Genomic DNA, 22,091 nt, shown 5'->3' on the forward strand with positions numbered 1-22,091 from the left:
TTCCTAGGCATGACAGGAAACCAAGCCTATATATAGGAAAATGGTTAAGATTAAAACTAAAAACATATTAAGGAATTTGGACTTTATGGCAATGATTTTATCTTGATGGCAAGATTTTATCTTGAAGATTTTTTTAACTAGGTTTACACAATTAGATTAGCATTGTGAGTCAGGCCTTCGGTTTCCTCTTTTCTCTCAGAACTACTAGCTTCCAGTTAATTTTCATGTTGGTCACAAATTTTCCTAAAACTGTATTCACTATTCTTTGGAATGGCCTGTATGCCACATGGGGGCAGAAGGAAGTGGTAAAACCTGTTAAACACCCTTCTAGGTGCTATTCACAAGGGATTTAAATGTTTTCAGCACCCTGAGAGATGATCATTATTTCCAATTCACAGTAAGGAAACTGTATTTATTTATTTATTTATTTATTTGAGACGGAGTCTTGCTCTGTCGCCCAGGCTGGAGTGCAGTGGCCGGATCTCAGCTCACTGCAAGCTCCGCCTCCCGGGTTAACGCCATTCTCCTGCCTCAGCCTCCCGAGTAGCTGGGACTGCAGGCGCCCGCCACCTCGCCCGGCTAGTTTTTTGTATTTTTTAGTAGAAACAGGCTTTCACCATGTTAGCCAGGATGGTCTCGATTTCCTGACCTTGTGATCCACCCGTCTCAGCCTCCCAAAGTGCTGGGAGTACAAAGAAACTGTATTTAATATGGTGGGTTTGGCTGGATAAGGTGGCTCATGCCTATAATCCCAGTACTTTAGGAGGCTGAGGCGGGTGCATCACCTGAGGTCGGGAGTTCGACACCAGCCTGACCAACATGGAGAAACCCCATCTCTACTTAAAAAAAAAAAAAAAAAAAAAAGCTGGGCGTGGTGGCAGGCGCTGTAATCCCAGCTACACGGGAGGCTGAGGCAGAAGAATCGCTTCAACCTGGCAGGCGGACGTTGTAGTGAGCTGAGATGGCACCATTGCACTCCAACCTGGGCATCAAGAGCAGAACTCCCTCTCAAAAAAAAAAAAAAAAAAAATACAGTGGGTTTGCTGACACTCAGACAGCTATAATGTATCAGAGCAGAGCAGGGATGTAAAGCCTGTTGTTTCTCTTCTTTCCCACTGCCTGTCAAGTTTCAAGTGCACTTTTTTTCCCCCCGAGACGGAGTTTCGCTCTTATTGCCCAGGCTGGAGTGCAGTGGCATGATCTTGGCTCACTGCAACCTCCCAGTCCCTGGTTCAAGCGACTCTCCTGCCTCAACCTTCCAAGTAGCTGGTATTACAGGCATGCACTACCACACCCGGCTAATTGTGTATTTTTAGTAGAGATGGGGTTTCACCATGTTGGTCAGGCTGCTCTCCAACTCCTGACCTCAGGTCATCCACCCACGACAGCCTCCCAAAGTGCTGGGATTACAGGCTTAAGCCACCGCACCCTGCCCTCCAGTGCTCTTTTATAGCTGAGAGTTGTCTGGGATACATGCTTTTATTATGAATCAATTAAACAAGTATTTGAGCAACTACCATGTGCTATGTCAACTACATTCCTTTTATTTATTTATTTTTTAAAATAGTCTTCCCAACAACCCTTCAATGTAGGTGTTATCTCCAATTTACAGACAAGGAAACTGAGGTTCAGAGAAATGAAGTGATCTGCCTAAGCCACATAGCTAGTCGTTTTTTGGACAGGGGATTCAGATTCAGGTCCAGTTTCAGTTTTAAGGTCCTCACTGGGCCAGGTTGCCTCTTCCTAATGGAAGGGGTTTACAATATGTTTTGAGGAACCCTTAGGAAACAAGGTGTTCTTCAGTGGGCCATGTGTTGATGACTCCATGCTGGGTCCAGCATATCACGTTATCCTTACGACCACCCTAGGAGGCGCCTGCTACCAACATCACCATTTCTTCAGATAAGGAAGCTGAGGTAGAGGGGGTAGGAGAGGCTAAACAGCGGATTAAGACTGAACCTAGGATTCGGACCTAATCATCATACCGCTCTACCTTCCTTTTTAGACTCAATCCCATGCTTCAGACCCTTCTCAGTCTCCTTTCTGGGCCCCGAAGGTGTCGAAGTTGGATGGCCTGGCATTTCCTAGGATTTACGCCCGGAGCATAGCGGGCGCCCGGGACAAAAAGCTCAGAGGAGCCCCAGGCAAGTCTGACTCCGGAAGTAGTCGCAGCGCCGGCGGTTGCGTCTTGGGTTGCCAGGGCGCCGCCCTGGAAGTAGAGTGCGGCGCGGGGCGGGGCGGGGCGGGCCGGTGCGCCTGGCAGCTGGCTGCGTCCTTCTGCGAGCGCTGGAGAGGCGCTGGAGAGGGGCTGGAGAGGGGCTGGAGGCGGGGCGGGGGCGCGGCTCGAGGCATCCCTGCAGGGCGCTCCTCCGAGTCCCTCGGCGCTCCGAGCCCACAGGTGAGGTCCTGTTGCCCAGGCCACCGCCTCCCGGGCACCGAGGGTGTGGCTGCGCGTGGGCGGGCGAGTGCGCATGGGTGAGAGAGTATGGGCGCCTATGTCTACGCGGCTGCGAAAATGCGGTTCAGATACTGCTCGCCGGATCCGCGTAGTCCTGGAAGCCCGCGCTAACCACCATGCCTTTCTCCCTCCGCTGAGTTCCTATGACTTACCTCGTGCTGTCCGATTGTTGTTATTGCATCATTATGTTTATTATTTGCCAGACTTTGATTGTTCCTACACGTTTCCCATACATTTGCAATCTGTGTTGTTTCTGTTGGCATCTTTTGCAGGGCGCAGTGTACCTGTGGAGAGAACTCAGGGCAGGAGACAAGAGCCTTGTGTCTTCTCGCTAGGTGGCTGGAACAAGATATTTCCCCTCTCTGATTCCCCATCAGCTAAGAGGGCAGGGAGAGGTAGTTATCCTCTCCATAGAGTAGCTGGGGCATTATAGGGGATTAATTCTGGAAGTGAAAGTATCTTATCATTCGTTAGCCCTTTTTTTTTTTTTTTTTTTTTTTTTTTTGAGACGGAGTCTCGCTCTGTCGCCCAGGCTGGAGTGCAGTGGCCGGATCTCAGCTCACTGCAAGCCCCGCCTCCCGGGTTCACGCCATTCTCCGGCCTCAGCCTCCCGAGTAGCTGGGACTACCTGCGCCCGCCACCTCGCCCGGCTAGTTTTTTGTATTTCTTAATAGAGACGGGGTTTCACCGTGTTAGCCAGGATGGTTTCGATCTCCTGACCTCGTGATCCGCCCGTCTCGGCCTCCCAAAGTGCTGGGATTACAGGCTTGAGCCACCGCGCCCGGCCTCGTTAGCCCTTTTGGCATTTGCAAAGCAGGTTCTTTGCTCAGGAAACATTTGATGAGCACATTATGGTGCCGGGTTGTGGCGGTACAAAAAGATGGGCCCTACTCTGCCCTCAAATTACAGACACTGGTAAGCAGTCACTGTGGAACATGGTACTGTCACCCAGTGTGGGCGTGGAGATGGACAGTGACAATACCGCTGTGAATGAATGCACTGCTCAACGTGAAGTCATCATTGGCATTGTTATTACTTTATTTATTTATTTATTTATTTATTTATTTATTTATTTATTTATTTTTAGATGGAGTCTCACTTTGTTGCCCGGGCTGGAGTGCAGTGGCGCGATGTCGGCTCACTGCAACCTCCGCCTCTCGGGTTCAAGCGATTCTCCTGCCTCAGCCTCCTGTGTAGCTGCGATTACAGGCGCGCGCCACCATGCCCAGCTAATTTTTTAAATTTTAGTAGAGATGGGGTTTCGCCATGTTGGCCAGGCTGGTCTCGAGATCCTGACCTCAGGTGATCTGCCCACCTAGGCCTCTCAAAGTGCTGGGATTACAAGCCTGAACCACCATGCGTGGCCATATTCTTGCGTTTTTTTTTTTTTTTTTTTTTTTTTTTTAAGACGGAGTCTCGCTCTGTCGCCCAGGCTGGAGTGCAGTGGCGCGATCTCGGCTCACTGCAAGCTCCGCCTCCCGGGTTCACGCCATTCTCCTGCCTCAGCCTCCTGAGTAGCTGGGACTACAGGCGCCCGCCACCGCGCCCGGCTAATATTTTTTTGTATTTTTAGTAGAGACGGGGTTTCACCGTGGTCTTGATCTCCTGACCTTGTGATCCGCCCTCCTCGGCCTCCCAAAGTGCTGGGATCGGCCGGGCGCGGTGGCTCAAGCCTGTAATCCCAGCACTTTGGGAGGCCGAGGCGGGCGGATCACAAGGTCAGGAGATCGAGACCATAGTGAAACCCCGTCTCTACTAAAAATACAAAAAATTAGCCGGGCGCGGTGGCGGGCGCCTGTAGTCCCAGCTACTCAGGAGGCTGAGGCAGGAGAATGGCGGGAACCCGGGAGGCGGAGCTTGCAGTGAGCCGAGATCGCGCCACTGCACTCTAGCCTGGGCAAGAGCGTGAGACTCCGTCTCAAAAAAAAAAAAAAAAAAAAAAAAAAAAAAAAAACCAAAGTGCTGGGATTACAGGCGTGAGCCACCGCGCCCGGCCTTTTTTTTTTTTTTGAGATGGAGTCTCACTCTGTTGCCCAGGCTGGAGTGTGGTGGCGCAATGCCGACTCACTGCAACCACCACCTCCCAGGTTCAAGTGATTCTCCTGCATCAGCCTCCCGAGTAGCTGGGATCGTAGATGTGCGCCACCACGCGCAACTAATTTTGTATTTTTAGTAGAGACAGAGTTTCACCATGTTAGCCAGGCTGGTCTCGAACTCCTGACCTCAGGTGATCCACCTGCCTTGGCCTCCCAAAGAATCTGTATTTCTAACAAGCTCCAGGTGCTGCTGACCCATGGGCCATGCTTTGAGTAGCACTGGACTAAATGATTGCTTACAACCCAAGTGCCATGGAGAAAATAAAGTGACAGTGTGGTAGAATGAGAAGGATTGAGATTGAGTGGTTGGGGAAAGCCACTCTGAGCAGTTGACTTTTGAGAAGGGGCCAGATCTGGAGGAAGAGCAAAGGCTTGAGACAAAATGCAGCTTGTGGGGTGTCAGGAGCTGAAAGAAGGTCAGGGGCTACAGAGGGTTGGTGAGAGACAGGGACTAAGAGGTGATGGTCCATATCTGCAGGGCTGGCCTTGTAGGCCATAGAGGACCACTAGCTTCGTTTTTAGTGCAATAGGAATCTACTGTGGGGTGGTGAGCAGGGTGACATGGTTAGTGTTGTGTGTGTCACACACTGGTCCGCTGCTCGGAGGGAAATGGGTTGTAGTGGAGTGAGGAGAGTAGCAGGGGACAGAGTGGGGCCTGCTGCAGTTGCCCAGGAGAGAGGGGACACTATGGGAGTTGAGGATGGATTTGGAATCTTCTGGAGTGAAGCTGACCTGATTTGCTGCTGGATCAAATTAACCATCCCTTTCTTCCCAGGCCGCAGTTGAACTGTGATGTGTTGTTGAAGCCCTGTGCTGCGGTCAGGCCTTACAGCTTGTTGAATGTGTCTCCTGCGCTCCCCGATCCCGTCTGGGCTCTCAGTTTAATGTCTCTCTGTCGCAGGCCTGGCACTGAGTGGCTGTCAGGGCTGTGTGGATGGATGAGAAGTTAAACCATCAATGGCCCTGACACCCAGGGTGTTCGTGGGAAACCTTCTCTTCGAGCTCATGGTGATACTACCCCGTTGCCCCAGGAGCGAGACCCAGGCTGTCTTTTGAAAATAACCAGCAGCTCTCTGGTTTCAGGATGTCTTTCTGTGGTGGGCACATCTCAGGTGGTGACAGCTGCAACCCCAGTTCTGAGCTGCATTCAACATAAAAGGTCAATATGTCACTCTCTGTTTTTCCTGGTTAGGTTTTTATGATACTCAGTTTAGAAAGTGGCATAACATTCAGATGCATCAATTCACGTGAACCAGGAGAGATACAACATGTTACTCAGTACCCTTAACCCTACGTCTGTTTTTCTGTGTTATAAAACAATAAAACAATCTGATATTAGGTATTTATTTACTTTTCTAAGGAAGAGGGCTTAATATTGCTTAGGGTTGAGAAGGAATCACCCATTTTTCTGCACTGTGGGGCATGGCCCGGCGGATCACTTGTCTACACACGATTTTGGAGCCCCACACCAGGCCTGGCTGGCTGCGTACCAGACATGAGAACAGACGCGAGTCAGCCCACTCCTGAGCCAGCCCACTCTGCTGCCCCGCAGGAGGCTGCTATCTGATGTGGGAGGCATATGTGAAACAGTAGTTGTCGTCTGGTGTGGGAGGGAAGCATGTAGGCTGTCCACAGGCTGCACTCTCTCCTCTTCTTTTTATTCTCTGGCCCCCATTTTCCTCATCTGTAAAATGGGGAGAATTCCTGCTGTATGAGTCTGTTCTCATGCTACTAATAAAGACATACCCAAAACTGGGTAATTTATAAAAGGAAGAGGTTTAATTGACTCATAGTCACAATCATGGCGGAAGGTGAAGGAAGAGCAAAGGCACATCATACGTGGTGGCAGGCAAGAGAGCTTGTGCAGGGGAACTCGAGTTTATGAAACCATCAAATCTCACGAGATTTATTCACTACCATGAGAACAGTACATGGGGAACCACTCCCATGATTCGTTTATCTCTACCTTGCCCTGCCCTTGACTCGTGGTAATTATTACAATTCAAGGTGAGATTGGGATACAGTCAAACCATATCATCTGCCTTTGGGCATCACATGAGATGATAATATGAATATACACAGTGGAGAAGAATACTCATAAACTACCCCACCCAGTGCCTGACACATGCTAGTGTTTAATAAGTGATTTGCCAGGGGCAGTAGCTCACACCTGTAATCCCAGCATTTTGGGAGGCCGAGGCAGGCAGATCATGAGGTCGGGAGATCGAGACCATCCTGGCTGACACAGTGAAACCCCATCTCTATTAAAAATACAAAAAAGTAGCTGGGCATGGTGGCATGCACCTGTAGTCCCAACTACTCAGGAGGCTGAGGCAGGAGAATCACTTGAACCCAGGAGGCGGAGGTTGCAGTGAGCCGAGAACACGCCACTGCACACCAGCTTGGGCGACAGAGTGAGATGCTGACTCAAAAAAAAAAAAGTGGTAGCTTTTGTTCTTAGTGATGATATAAATATGTCATTCTTTATTCTGCAGGCATGGTTGAGCTCCAGTGCCCAGCCAGGGTCCTGGCTGGAATTACTCCAACCTAACCACCTGATGATAAGAGATTGGAGGCTTATGGTTGAAACCTAGAAAAAGCAGGTGGGGAGCCTGCAAAGAAAGAAAGAAAAAGATGTCGGCTGGGCACGGTGGCTCTAGGCCGCCTGTAATCCCAACACTTTGGCAGACTGAGGCGGGTGGATCACCTGAGGTTAGGAGTTCAGGACTAGCCTGGACAACATGGTGAAGCCCTGCCTCTACTAAAAATACAAAATTAGCTGGGCATTGTGGCGGGCGCCTGTAATCCCAGCTACTCAGAGGGCTGAGGCAGGAGAATCGCTTGAACCCTGGGAGGTGGAGGTTGCAGTGAGCCAAGATTGCGCCACTGCATTCTAGCCTGGGCAGCAGAGCTAGACTCCATCTCAAAAAAGAAAAAAAAAAAAAAAAGATGTTTTAGACAGGAGCTCTGTTTCTATCTTACTTGGCATCCCTTTTGACGAAAATAAAGATTCAGTTTATTTTAATGCCATGATATTGTTAGGTAAATGACTAGTAGAAAGTATGACACAAAGTAGCAATTTGGTAAACATTAGTAAATAACTAATGTCAAGGAAATTAACCAAACTGCTTTGAGAGTCTCAACTTGTTAAATCTCAGTTGGCTCAGTTGATCTGTCAAGACACTTGTAGCTGACACATATCCTTTTTTCGTTTTTTTTTTCTTGGTTAATTATATCAAGAGTTTTGCTCAGGGAAGGTGATCATATCCCCAACTCAGGAATAAATCCTAATTAGCCTAAGCCAGTTTGATATGCTTATTCCCTTGCCATTGGGTTTTTGTTGTTGTTGTTTTTGAGATAGAGTTTGCTCTTGTTTTCCAGGCTGGAGTGCAATGGTGCGATCTTGGCTCACTGCTGACTCCGCCTCCTGGGTTCAAGCAATTCTCCTACCTCAGCCTCCCGAGTAGCTGGCATTATAGGCATGTGCTACCATGCCCAGCTAATTTCGTATTTTTAGCAGAGACGGGGTTTCTGTTGGTCTGGCTGACCTCGAACTCCTGACCTCAGGTAATCCACCCGTCTTGGCCTCTCAAAGTGATGGGATTACAGGCATGAGCCACCATGCCCCACTCCCTGTCTGGCCATTATTTTTTTTTCTGAAAGATTTTCTCACATAAAAAGAAACGCTGAAAGAGAAACAGGCTTTTCTTCTCCTGGAAATGTAGCTGTCTTAACTGGGCTTGACTGAGGACAGAGCCAATTTTCTGAGGATGGCAAAATGTAAAATGGGAAGAACTCGAGCTATTGGTGGTGATATCAAGCCCAGAAATTACCAGCTCTAGAGCCTTGTTAGATATTATTAATGTAACGTAATCAATTATCTGTGTTATTTAAAAAAAAAAAAAAAAATGGAAGGGGCCTGGGTGCGGTGGCTCACACCTGTAATCCCAGCACTTTAGGAGGCAGAGGGGGGATGGATCACTTGTGGTCAGGAGTTCGAGACCAGCCTGGCCAGCATGATGAAACCCTGCCTCTACTAAAAATATAAAAACTAGCCGTGCGTAGGGGCATGCACCTGTAATCCCAACCACTCGGGAGGCTGAGGCAAGAGAATTGCTTGAACCCAGGAGGTGGAGGTTGCAGTGAGCCAAGATGGCACCGTTGCACTCCAGCCTGGGTGACAGAGTGAGAGTCTTACTCAAAAAAAAAAAAAAAAAAAAAAAAAAAGGCCGGGTGTGGTGGCTCACGTCTATAATTCCAGCACTTTGGGAGGCTGAAGCGGGTGGATCATGAGGTCAGGAGTTCAAGACCAACCTGGCCAACATAGTGAAACCACATCTCTACTAAAAATACAAAAATTAGCCAGACATGGTGGCAGCTGCTTGTAGTGCCAGCTACTTGGGAGGCTGAGGCAGAGGATGCCTGAACCCGGGAGGCGGAGGTTGCAGTGCGCTGAGATTGCGCCACTGCACTCCAGCCTGGGCGACAGAACGAGACTCTGTCTCAAATAAAAAGATTAAAAAATTAGAATAAAAATAAAAAATGGAAGGGGTGTGTGGGGAGCTTCAGGGCAACGCTCTTTCTGCTGCATGTACTTGTTTCAGACAAGTTAGGACTTCCCCGTAAGTTTGTGGGAGGCACAGCTGAACCCGTAACACATCTCTATGGGAACGACTGTCAAAAGCAAAGAGTCAGGTTCAAGGGACTCACCTGGAGGGTTTTCCCACTCCCTCCCTATGCACTGAATATTTACCATGGGCCTTGACTGTGCCTGGGCTTGTGCTAGAGATGTTCGAGTCAGGCAGGATGGACTGTGGGCTCTGATGCACGTGCCACACCATAGCCTGGAAATAATCTGTGCACCCGGGAACAGTGGCTCACGCTTGTCATCCCAGCACTTTGAGAGGCCGAGGCAGACATATCACCTGAGGTCGGGAGTTTGAGACCAGCCTGGCCAACATGGTGAAGCCCTGTCTCTACTAAAAATACAAAAATTAACCAGGCGTGGTGATGGGTGCCTGTAATCCCAGCTACTTGGAAGGCTGAGGCAGAAGAATCGCTTGAGCCCAGGAGGTGGAGGTTGCAGTGAACCAAGATCGCTCCAGCCTGGGCGACAGAGTGAGACTCTGTCTCAAAAAAAAAAAAAAAAAAAAAAAAGAAAAGAATTGCTTGAACCCAGGAGGCAGAGGTTATAGTGAGCCAAGATGTGCCACTGCACTCCAGCCTGGGCAACAGAGCAAGACTTTGTCTCAAAAAAAAAAAAATCACACAAGAGTGGGAACAGGTGACTCAGAGTCCCACCCTCATGTGTTTATGGAAGGAATGTACTTAAAGGGCTGAAATGCAAGGTAGGCAGTTCTGAGTGCCGACAAGAATGGTAGGAGAGGAGACGGAGGTCTGGGGAGGGCAGTTTAGCTCCAGCTAAGGCCGAGAATGGCTCTCTGTGGAGGGAGTGACCTTTGAACTGTGCCTTGCATGACTGGTGGGAGTTGGAGAAGAGGCCGTGCAGAGGGGCTGTTCCAGGAGGGGCACAGGGTACACACAGTCTTGTAGGTGGGAGGAAAGGGTCGGGCAGGTGCGGGAAGGGGCTGAGCTCAGCTGGGCGAGGGGTGCATGCCATGAAGGGTGGTGTGGCAGTTTGAGAAGGCCAGCTGGAGCCAGTAAGTAATACAGTTCAGAAATTCTTACTGTAACGGGAAGACTCTTAGGAGCATCTTTTAGTGTGCATTTGTTAAACAAGATGCCAGCCACTGAATATTCTAGTTAGTTATGGTTTTGTCATCGTATTCTTAAAATGGTTAAAGAAGCCATGCACGGTGGCTCACTCCTGTAAATCCAGCACTTTGGGAGGCTGAGGTGGGCAGATTGCTAGAGCCTGGGAGTTCGAGACCAGCCTGGCCAACATGGGGAAACCCGGTCTCTACAAAAAAAATACAAAAATTAGCTTGGTGTGGTGGCACTCGCCTGTAGTCACAGCTACTCAGGAGGCTCAGGCAGGAGAACTGCTTGAACCTGGGAGACAGATTGCAGTGAGTCGAGATCGTACCACTGCGCTTCAGCCTGGGTGAGCAGAGTAAGAACCTGTCTCAATAAAACAAAAACAAAAAATGGTGAAGGAGTGTCTTCTTAATGTGTGCAATGTACATTTCGTCTGTGTGTTAACTTTTAGGGAAGAAGGAGGGGCCAGCGTCAGTGACGTCAGCGACACCGAGGTGAGCGTGGGCGTCGCCAGTGGTGCTCCATCAGTGCCTATGGTAGGTACAGCCTGAGACGGCCCCTGAGGGACCGTTTGTCCGCACGGTGGGAGAGAGGGACACCTGATGGTCTGGCTAAAGCGCCTACCTCACTTGCTTAGTGAAATGTGCATGAGGATGTTTGGCCCGTCTGTCTCGGTGGGTTTGGGGTCTCACACCTGGAAGCGTTGAGGCCTGGGGAAGCACTGTGTGAGAATCGCGCACAGCCTTCCTGGTCTCCAGTCACTACTCTTCTGTCACCTCCAGGTAGATGTCAGTGGCTGGTGTGAGGTCACCCACTAAGATGCTTGCTTTAAGTACAACGTGTGAACCATGCAGCCTGGACGGCGGTGGTTTGGGGGTCCCCAGGCCGCAAGCAGGATTCATCAGGAAATCACGGATGTGGAGGCTGAAATCACATAGTGAAAACGAAAAGTCCCCTGAGCCATTGGCGTGGCCCCCGTGTCTGCGGGTGTGAGGGGTGTGGGATCGGCTCACGCTCTGGGGTGCGGCTCCCGTGGCCCCCGTGTCTGCGGGTGTGAGGGGTGTGGGATCGGCTCATGTTCTGGGATGTGGTTTCTGTGGCCCCCATGTCTGCAGGTGTGAGGGGTGTGGGATCGGCTCATGCTCTGGGGTGCGGCTCCCGTGGCTCCCGTGTCTGCGGGTGTGAGGGGTGTGGGATCGGCTCATATTCTGGGGTGTGGCTCCTGTGGCCCCCATGTCTGCGGGTATGAGGGGTGTGGGATCGGCTCACATGCTACGGTGCGGCTCTTGTGCTTTTACTGTCATCTTGGTGTGACTGCTGAGGTTCCACTGCTGAGGTTCCACGTGCACCGTGACAGATCACCTAATGGCAGTCCTTTATACAGCACCTTGTAGCTTCCAGAGAGCCATTCTGTTTATTGCTCGTTGACCCTGTGAGCTGGATGTTGTCATCATTCTGCCAAAGACCAGGTTCACAGAGGGAAGTGATGGGCTGTGTGGCGAGAGGTGGCACTTTAGGGTAGTATCACCCTGGCTTTGAATCAGGGCATCAGGACTCCCTTGAGTCTGGTTCCTTTTCTTTTCTTTTCTTTCCTTTTCTTTTTTTTTTTTTTTTTTTTTTTTTTTTTTTGAGACGGAGTCTTGCTCTGTGCCCCAGGCTGGAGTGCAGTGGCGCGATCTCGGCTCACTGCACTGCAAGCTCCGCCCCCCCGAGTTCACGCCATTCTCCTGCCTCAGCCTCCCGAGTAGCTGGGGACTCACTGCAGCTCCGCTTCCCGGGGCGCCTGCCACCTCGCCCGGCTAATTTTAATTTTTTTTTTTTTTTTTTTTTTTTTTTTTTTTTTTTGAGGCGGAGTCTCGCTCTGTCGCCCAGGCTGGAGTGCAGTGGCGCGATCTCGGCTCACTGCAAGCTCCGCCTCCCGGGTTCCCGCCATTCTCCTGCCTCAGCCTCCCGAGTAGCTGGGACTACAGGCGCCGCCACCGCGCCCGGCTAATTTTTTTGTATTTTTAGTGGAGACGGGGTTTCATTGTGTTAGCCAGGATGGTCTCGATCTCCTGACCTCGTGATCCGCCCGTCTCGGCCTCCCAAAGTGCTGGGATTACAGGCTTGAGCCACCGCGCCCGGCCCTTTCCTTTTCTTTTCTTCTTTTCTTTTCTTTTCTTTTTCTGAGACAGAGTCTCACTCTGTCACCCAGGCTGGAGTGCAGTGGCGCGATCTCGGCTCACTACAAGCTCCGCCTTCTAGGTTCACACCATTCTCCTGCCTCAGCCTCCCAAGTAGCTGGGACTACAGGCACCGCCACCATGCCCGACTAATTTTTTTTATTTTTAGTAGAGATGGGGTTTCACCGTGTTAGCCAAGATGGTCTCGATCTCCTGACCTCATGATCCGCCCGCCTTGGCCTCCCAAAGTGCTGGGATTACAGGCGTGAGCCACTGCGCCCGGCCTCTTTTCTTTTCTTCTCTTTTCTTTTGTTTTCTTTTGTTTTCTTTTCTCTTCTCTTTTTTTCTTTTTTTTTCTGACAGAGTCTTGCTCTGTCACCAAGGCTAGAGTGCAATGGCATGACGTTGGCTCACTATAACCTCTGCCTCTCGGGTTCAAGCGATTCTCCTGCCTCAGCCTCCTGAGTAGTTGGGATTACAGGCGTGCGCCACCGTGCCTGACTAATTTTTGTATTTTATTTTATTTTTTTTTTTTTTTGAGACAGAGTCTGGCTCTGTCGCCCAGGCTGGAGTGCAGTGGCCGGATCTCAGCTCACTGCAAGCTCCGCCTCCCGGGTTTACGCCATTCTCCTGCCTCAGCCTCCTGAGTAGCTGGGACTACAGGCGCCCACTACATCGCCTGGCTAGTTTTTGTATTTTTTTTGAGTAGAGACAGGGTTTCAACGTGTTAGCCAGGATGGTCTCGATCTCCTGACCTCGTGATCCGCCCATCTCAGCCTCCCAAAGTGCTGGGATTACAGGCTTGAGCCACCGCGCCCGGCCTAATTTTTGTATTTTTATTAGAGATGGGGTTTCGCTATGTTGGCCAGGCTGGTCTTGAACTCCTGACCTCAGGTGATCCGCCCGCCTCGGCCTCCCAAAGTGCTGGAATTACAGGCATGAGCCACTGCACCCGGCCAGAAGTTTGTCTTAAGTACAACGTGTGAGTTGTACAGGCCAGATGCCTGTGGTGTGGGGGTCGCCAGGGTGGAGAGGCAGCCTCCTATAGCCTTCCTGGTCGGAGCTGGGGTGGGAGCCTTGAATCTTGGGCTGCCTGAGCAGTTTGAAAACTAGACTTTTCAGAGCAAACCGAGGTCTAGACTCCTCTTGTAACTGTTACAGCTCCGAGTCCCACCGTGGCGCTGACAGGCCTGGGACTGCAGCCAGTCTGTCTGTCTGATCTGAGCATCCCTCCCGTGCCAGGCATGGAGCTGGGCCCTGGGCACATAGCAGTGAAGAAGAAAGCAAGCCAGCTCCCTGGCCCCCAGCAGGGACAGCAGGTGCTTCATACAGAGCTCCGGGGTGCCGAGGGGTCCAGCACCTGGTTTGGAGGGTCAGGGACGCTTAGTGGAGCAAGCGACATTCATTTATGCTGGCAGATGAGCGGGGGGCAGCTTAGCCAGGCAGAGAGTGAGGGCAGCACGCTGCAGGCGGAGGGGCCCAGTGTGTGTGAGGCCTGCGGCAGGAGAGAGAGTGGGTGGAGGAAGCCCAGGGTGGCGGAACAGAGCGTATAGGAGAAGGTGGTGTGAGGTGGACCTGGAGAAGCAGGTGAGGGCAAGGGGTCTGTGCGTTTAAGTACCATGGGGAGTCATGGAGGTTATTAAATGGGAGTGATGTGGTCAGATAAACACTTGTTTTAAAAAAATTTTTATTTTATTTATTTTATTTTTATTTTATTTATTTATTTATTTATTTAGAGATGGAGTCTCGCTCTGTCACCCAGGCTGGAGTGCAGTGACGCAATCTCTGCCCGCTGCAACCTCCGCCTCCTGGGTTCAAGTGATTCTCCTACCTCAGCCTCCTAAGTAGCTGGGATTACAGGCACGTGCCACCACGCCCAGCTAATTTTTTATATTTTTAGTAGAGACGGGGTTTCACAGTGTTAGCCAGGATGATCTCGATCTCCTGACCTCGTGATCTGCCTGCCTCGGCCTCCCAACGTGTTGGGATTATAGTCGTGAGCCACCGCGCCCAGCCTATTTTTATTTTTTGAGATGGAGTCTTGCTCTGTTGCCCAGGCTGGAGTGCAGTAGCACGATCTCGGCTCACCTCTGCCTCCCGGGTTCAAGTGATTCTCCTGCCTCAACCTCCCGAGTAGTTGGGATTATAGGTGCGCACCACCACACCTGGCTAATTTTTGTATTTTTAGTAGAGACGGGGTTTCACCATGTTGGCCACGCTGGTCTTGAACTCCCAACCTCAGGCGATCCGCCCGCCTCAGCCTCCCAAAGTCCTGGGATTACAGGCATGAGCCACCACGCCCAGTCCAGATAAACACTTACGGTCACTCCACAGTTACAGAGGGTGACTTGAAGTAGGGAGACAGGCGGTGCCTGGAGGGACATGGGACAGGCATGCCGACCCCCACTTACCCACTGGAAGTCGGCCCGAGGCCCGAGGGTTCCCTTGTCAGGGCAGCCCTGCCCAGCTGCCTTGCCTCTGGCTCTCAGAGCCCCGTGTGCCCCTGCTTTGTGGCTCCTGGCACAATTACAGTTGAATACTCCCGGGTGGCGACTTGCCGGCTGCCTGTTTCTCCCACCAGACCAGGGTTTCTCAGCCTTTGCACAATTGACATTTGGGGCTGGATGACTGGTTGTGAGGGGTCATCTGTGCAGTTGGATGTTGAGCGGCATCCCTGGCCTGGACATGCCCAATACCAGAGGCATCCCCCAGTCATGACAACCAGACTGTCTCTAGACGCTGCCAGGTGTCCCCTGGGAGACGGAATCACCCTGGTTGAGAACCACTGCCAGGGTAAGATCGAGTTTGGAGTGGGGCATGCTGTTTAGAGGATTCCTTGGGTTTAAAGGAAAGTGAGTTGTTGAAGTTTTGTAGCTCTGATATCTTGATCTCTTCCAGGATTATGGCAGGAAAAGTAAAATGGGTCACTGATATCGAGAAGTCAGTGCTGATCAATAACTTTGAAAAGAGAGGATGGGTCCAAGTGACAGAAAATGAGGACTGGAATTTTTACTGGTAAGCACGCACAGCAGGGCTGGGTCGTTTCTCTGAGACTTACGTGTCGGTTTTACTAATTCCAGTGCCCTGCAGAGAGTGGCCTCAGAGCTGGTGTCTCCCGTCGTTGTGCTGCCTCCTCGCACACATTTTTCCTTAAGGCTGTTTGTGAGAGAATGTGTTGTGGTGTGTTCCCACGTCACTGTGTTCAGCCTGGGGTATGAAGTCTGGGGTGTTTCAGCTCAGCAACCCTGTGGGGAATTTGGGTGAGAAACAAGAGCCTCAGGCCTCCCCTTCCAGTGAGCATGCATTATAGTTGGGCCAGAGGACAGGACAGAGTCTCGCTCTGTCACCCAGGCTGGAGTGCAATGGTGCCATCTCAGCTCACTGCAGTCTCCGCCTCCTGGGTTCAAGTGATTCTCCTGCCTCAGGCTCCCAAGTACCTGGGATTACAGGCGCCACCACACCTGGCTAATTTTTTTTGTATTTTTAGTAGAGACGGGGTTTCACCATGTTGGCCAGGCTGGTCTTGAACTCCTGACTTTGTGATCCACCCGCCTCAGCTTCCCAAAGTACTGGGATTACAGGCTTAAGCCACTGTGCCTGGCCGCATTTTTTTCTTTTATAGAGACAGGGTCTTGCTGTGTTGCCCAGGCTGGTCTTGAACTCCTGGCCTCAAAAGATCTTCCCATCTCGGCCTCCCAAAGTGCTGGGATTACAGGCATGAGCCACCGTGTCAAGCCATAAGTAGGAAGCAGTTTGGAGTTACTCTTTTTTTCTTTTTTTGGTAATAAAGCTGGTGTGTGTGTGTGTTTGTTTGTTTATTTATTTCAGAGACCGAGTCTCCCCATGTTGCCCAGGCTGGTCTCAAACTTGTAGACTCAAGTGATCTTCCTGCTTCAGCCTCCCCAAGTGGGCCTTGGCCTCCCACAGTGCTGGAATTACAGGTGTGAGCCACTGTGCCTGGCCAAGCTAATTGATATTTTGAGAGCTCTTGTTCTGGCCGTGCACGGTGGCTCACGCCTGTAATCCCAGCACTGTGGGAGGCCAAGGCCCGTGGATCACTTGAGGCCAGGAGTTCGAGACCAGCATGGCCAACATGACCAAACCTTGTCTCTACTGAAAATACAAAAAAACTAGCTGGGCGTGGTGGTGCCTGCCTATAGTCCCAGCTACTCGGGAGGCTGAGGCAGGAGAGTCGCTTGAACCTGGGAGGCAGAGGTAGCAGTAAGCGGAGATCGCACCATTGCACTCCAGCCTGGGTGACAGAGTGAGACTCTGTCTCAAAAAAAATAAATAAATAAAAATAAAAATAAAAAAGAAGAGCTTATGTTCTAAGCACTAAGTGTACTATCAGGTTTACAGAAAAATTGGTTAGGGTAAAATACTGGAAACAACTAAATGTTAAACAGTGTGGGAGGGAGTAAGTACTTTGACTGGATTATGGTGCAGCCGTGATGGGCCGGGCACAGTGGCTCTTGCCTGTAATCCCAGCACTTTGGGAGGCTGAGGCGGGTGCATCACCTGAGGTCAGGAGTTGGAGACCAGCCTAGCCAACTTGGTGAAACCCCATCACTACAAAAATGCAAAAATTAGCTGGGTGTGGTGGCATGTGCCTATAACCCTAGCTACCTAGGAGGCTGAGGCAAGCTTATGGCCTGAACCTGGGAGGCGGAGGTTGTGGTGAGCTGAAATCACGCCATTGCACTCCGGCCTGGGTGACAGAGTGAGACTGTATCTCAAAAAATAAAATAAAATAGGCCGGGCGTGGTGGCTCAAGCCTGTAATCCCAGCACTTTGGGAGGCCGAGATGGGCGGATCACAAGGTCAGGAGATAGAGACCATCCTGGCTAACACGGTGAAACCCCGTCTCTACTAAAAAAAAAAAAAAATACAAAAAACTAGCCAGGCGAGGTGGCGGGTGCCTGTAGTCCCAGCTACTCGGGAGGCTGAGGCGGGAGAATGGCATAAACCCGGGAGGCGGAGCTTGCAGTGAGCTGAGATCTGGCCACTGCACTCCAGCCCGGGCAACAGAGCGAGACTCCGTCTCAAAGAAAAAAAAAATTAAAAATTAAAAATTTTAAAAAAAAAATAAATAAATAAATAAATAGACTGGGCGCAGTGGCTCACGCCTGTAATCTCAGCACTTTGGGATGCCCAGGTAGGTGGATCACCTGAGGTCAGGAGTTCGAGACCAACCTGGCCAACCATGGCCAACATGGTAAAACCCTGTCTCTCCTAAAAATACAAAAATTAGCTGGGCTCGGTGGCAGGCGCCTGTAATCCCAGCTACTTGGGAGGCTGAGGCAGGGAGAATTGCTTGAACCTGGGAGGTGGAGGTTGCAGTGAGCCGAGATCACACCACTGCATTCCAGCCTGGGTGACAGAGCAAGACTCTGATTCAAAAAAAAAAAAAAAAAAAAAAAAAAAAAAAGAATTGCAATGGATTGGAACTTATCATATGTGTTTGAAACTGTAAATTCATACAACTACAAACAGAAAAATACCCCAAAAGCCACATACCCAATTTGTGGCAGGTTAAAGATGGCCATAGGCCAGGGCATCCAACTCTTGGGCACAGTGGCTCATGCCTGTAATCCCAGCATTTTGGGAGGAGTTTGAGACCAGCCTGGGCAATATACTGAGACCCTGTCTCAAAAAAAATGAGCTGGGTGGTGGGATGCCTGGGTGCAGTGGCTCATGCCTGTAATCCCAGCCTTTTGGGAGGTAGAGGCGGACAGGTCTCTTGAGCCCAGGAGTTTGACACCAGCCTGTGCAAATGGTGAAACCTCATCTCTACAAACAAATACGAACATTATCCAGGTGTAGTGGTTCGTGCCTGTAGCCCCAGCTACTTGTGAGGCTGAGGTGGGAGGCTTGCTTGAGCCCAGGAGGTCAAGACTCCAGTGAGCGTTGACTGTGCCACTGCACTCCAGCCTGGGCAACACAGCGAGACCCTGTCTCTAAAAGAGAGAAAGAGAGAGAGAAAATAAAGATGGCTACAAAGTTCTTGCCACTGCTTCACTCTAAAGTTGAGGTCTTTGGCCTTTCCTCTTGAAAGACTCTTTGACCACATTGACCAGTGGAATACAGTAAAAATCACACATGCCTGGGCCCAGGCCAGTTCCTCTATTGGAAACATGCAAGTGCCCTGAGCTGTCCTGTGAGAAGGTGCCATCCTCAAGCCCTTGTGCCACAGCAGTCACAGGTAGGTTTTTTACATGGCAGTGCAGCTGTGCCCACCTTCCAGCCTCCAGCTAGGCCAGTCAAGGTGCCAGACGTGAAGAAAACCTTCTGGGACCCCCAGCTTATCCCATCGACTGGCTCTAAACTTCTGAATGACCTCAGTCAGTACCACAAAGAGGAGTAGAATTGCTCAGCTGAGGCCGGCGCGGTGGCTCAAGCCTGTAATCCCAGCACTTTGGGAGGCCAAGGCAGGCGGATCATGAGGTTAGGAGATCGAGACCATCCTTGCTAACACAGTGAAACCCCATCTCTACTAAATATACAAAAAATTAGCCAGGCGTGGTGGCGGGCGCCTGTAGTCCCAGCTACTTGGGAGGCTGAGGCAGGAGAGTGGCTGGCGTGAAGCCGGGAGGCGGAGCTTGCAGTTAGCTGAGATCGCGCCACCGCACTCCAGCCTGAACGACAGAGTGAGACTCTGTCTCAAAAAAAAAAAAAAAAAAAAAATTGCTCAACTGAACACTGCCCCAATTCTCAGCCTTCCAATGTGCTGGATTATAGGCTGGCATGGTGGCTCATGCCTGTAATCCTAGCACTGTGGGAAGCCAAGGCAGGCAGATCACCTGAGGTCGGGAGTTCGAGACCAGCCTGGCCAACATGGCAAAACCCCATCTCTACTAAAAATACAAAAATTAGCTGGGTGTGGTGGTGCATGCCTGTAGTCCCAGCTACTCAGGAGGCTGAGGCAGGAGAATGGCTCGAACCTACGAGGCAGAGGTTGCAGTGAGCCAAGATCATACCATTGCACTCCAGCCTGGGCAACAGAGTAAGACTCCATCTCAAAAAACAAACAAAACAAAACCAAAATAAAACAAAAGTGTTGGATTACAGATGTGAACCACTGCGCCTGGCCAGCTCTTTACTTTGAAAAACTGATAAATAAAGGGAAGGAATCAAGCACTGATTCTGTGTTTTGTGTATGAACTCTTCTTGAGGCATCTAGATTGTTGATGAAGGGAAGCTTGTCCCTATAGAAGTATTCCTGCCGTTGCCAAGCACGGTGGCTCACGCCTGTAATTGCAGCACTTTGGGAGGCTGAGGCGGGAGGATCAGTTGAGTCCAGGAGTTTGAGACCAGCCTGGGCAACGTGGCAAAACCCCGTCTCTACAAAAAAAACTATAAAAATTTAGCTGGACACGGTGGCCCCTTCCTGTAGTACCAGCTACTTGGGAGGCTGAGGTAGGAGGATTGCTTGAGCCTGGGAGGCAGAGGTTGCAGCACGCCGAGATCAAGTCATGACACCCCGGCCTGGGCAACAGAGCGAGACCCTGTCTCAAAAATATATACATACATACATACATACATACTTTTTTAGTTGTGATACTTATATAAATTAGGATATCACATAATAGAACATGGAGTCTTAAACCATTAGAGAATCTTACAGAAATGCTTTGGATGAACTAATATAATGTCTGGGAGTTGGTTCAGAACATGCCAGTGCTGAGTGAGGTGGAGGTTCAGACTAAACGGGACTGGCCACGTGCCATTAACTGGGGAATGGGGCAATGGGGGTCCCTCAACGCTTTCTCTCTTCTTCTGAGTGCGGTGGAGGTTTTCCATAATAAAAAGTCAAAAAAGATTCCCTTTATTCTAGCCATCCTGGAATCCACAGCAACCCTTTGGGGGCTCTGGGCACCTTCTCCAGGGTGGTGCTGTGGGGTGGGGGTAGGCTGGAGGCACAGGGACCACAGTGCAAGAGGCTGGGGCCACCTGCCCTGTTTTGTGACTCTGGCTCTGGGCGGGGCCAGCTCTTCCTCCGTACCCCTTCCCTGCTTCTCAGCGGGTGTGGTGAGGACAGGCGTGTGGCAGGGAGACCGTGGCATTCTCAGAGGCTTGGAAGGAATCCATTTCTCTTTCAACTCTGTTGTCCCCACCTTGCCCCTTCAGCAGACTCTCCAAGAATATGAAGTACTGACTCAGGGCCCGTAACTAACCCCTGTGATTTTGTTTTGAAAGGGTCCTTGACCTTCCTGAATTTGGGTACAGATCCTGTTTAAATGAGTTTCCTGACTTCGGAGTGTGAAAAGGGTCTATTTGTTGACAGTGTTATCGTTAATCCGTGTTATCACTAATCAGTAAACATCTATTGAGCCCCTGCTCTGGGCCAGAGAGGGGAACAGCTCAGGGTACAGAATCAGCACGGCTCTTGGCCCTCACACAGGTTGGGTCCCGGCCTGTCCCCGGGCACCTGTTCTGGGCCAGAGAGGGAAACAGCTCAGGGTACAGAATCAGCACAGCTCCTGGCCCTCACACAGCTTGGGTCCTGGCCTGTCCCCGGGCACCTGTTCTGTGCTGCTCTGGGCCAGGCAGCCCCTGGCTCAGGTGCCGGGGGATGTGGGAGTAGTGAGAAAGGGTGCTCAGGGTTCAGGGTGTTTGCAGGGATGGGAACAAGGGCTCCTGCCACCCAGACGTCACTGCCCAGCATCTGTCCTGCTCATCTCTTTCAGGATGAGTGTGCAAACCATCCGAAATGTGTTCAGCGTCGAAACTGGATATCGGCTCTCAGATGACCAAATAGTCAACCATTTTCCAAACCACTATGAACTGACCCGGAAGGACCTGATGGTGAAGAACATCAAAAGATACAGGAAGGAGCTGGAGAAAGAAGGGAGTCCCCTGGCAGAAAAAGATGAAAATGGAAAATACCTCTATCTGGGTTTGTGCCTTTTCCACTGGCTCATGTTTTCAGTAAACAGCTGAATCGTTTCTTTGGGGCGCGAGGCGCTGAGGTGGTGACTGTTGGCTTTAATGCATGAGTATGTCCACGCGAGTTGTGGTGGCACCTGTTTCATTTCAGGTGTCTCCAGAATGAGGGAGCAGGAGGGGCCTGAATTTGGGATCCTAGTTTCTGTGAGTGCTTTGGGAATTGCCTGGCATGGACTTTTTTTTCTTTTCTTTCTTTGAGACGAAGTCTCACTCTGTCGCCCAGGCTGTAGTGCAGTGGCGTGATCTCAGCTCACTGCAACCTTCGCCTTCCGGGTTCAAGCAATTCTCCTGCTTCAGCCTCCCAAGTAGCTGTGACTCCAGGTGCCCGCCACCATGCCCGGCTAATTTCTTTTTGTATTTTTAGTAGAGACAGTATTTTACCATATTGGCCAGGCTGGTCTCGAACTCCTGACCTTGTGATCCACCCACCTCGGCCTCCCAAAATGCTGGGATTAGAGGCATGAGCCACCATGCCCAGCCGGCATGGACTTTGTGTAAGCCAGAGGATGCCCTCAGTACTCAGCCCGGGGAAACACTTCTTGAGCCATAGGCTGCCATGAGGGCTCATGACTATGTCTGGCTATACCCAGGAAAGACAGTGTGCCCCTGTCCAGTCCGGGATAAAAGCTGGACTGAATAGTTTCAGATTCCTTCACAAACCTGGGCAGAATTCTCTTAACTGACCTCCCTGGGTGTCAGTTTCCTCGTCTG

The 22,091-nt window shown here is 50.8% G+C and overlaps 3 protein-coding genes across 8 annotated transcripts in view; 1 reads left to right on the forward strand and 2 right to left on the reverse strand.

Moving 5' to 3' along the window:
* The window catches only part of MPPED1 (metallophosphoesterase domain containing 1), an 822,621-nt gene that overhangs the window by 429,623 nt on the left and 370,907 nt on the right, over positions 1-22,091 (reverse strand). The gene's annotated exons all lie outside the window — the stretch shown is intronic.
* TSPO (translocator protein) overlaps positions 1-22,091 on the reverse strand; it is a 677,237-nt gene that overhangs the window by 79,296 nt on the left and 575,850 nt on the right. The window lies entirely within an intron of this gene.
* Positions 2,235-22,091, forward strand: part of TTLL1 (TTL family tubulin polyglutamylase complex subunit L1) — a 43,042-nt gene continuing 23,185 nt past the window's right edge. Inside the window, exons 1-4 of one of the 2 annotated variants that reach the window (XM_050805922.1) lie at positions 2,235-2,398; positions 10,724-10,808; positions 15,333-15,449; positions 21,122-21,330. In XM_050805922.1, the coding sequence (XP_050661879.1) occupies positions 15,337-15,449; positions 21,122-21,330 (322 nt within the window). In that variant the 5' untranslated portion in view covers positions 2,235-2,398; positions 10,724-10,808; positions 15,333-15,336. The remainder of the gene's footprint in view (positions 2,399-10,723; positions 10,809-15,332; positions 15,450-21,121; positions 21,331-22,091) is intronic. The other variant, XM_050805923.1, reaches the window with a different exon arrangement.

Source organism: Macaca thibetana, chromosome 10 (assembly GCF_024542745.1).
Source record: "Macaca thibetana thibetana isolate TM-01 chromosome 10, ASM2454274v1, whole genome shotgun sequence".
Lineage (NCBI taxonomy): Eukaryota > Metazoa > Chordata > Mammalia > Primates > Cercopithecidae > Macaca > Macaca thibetana.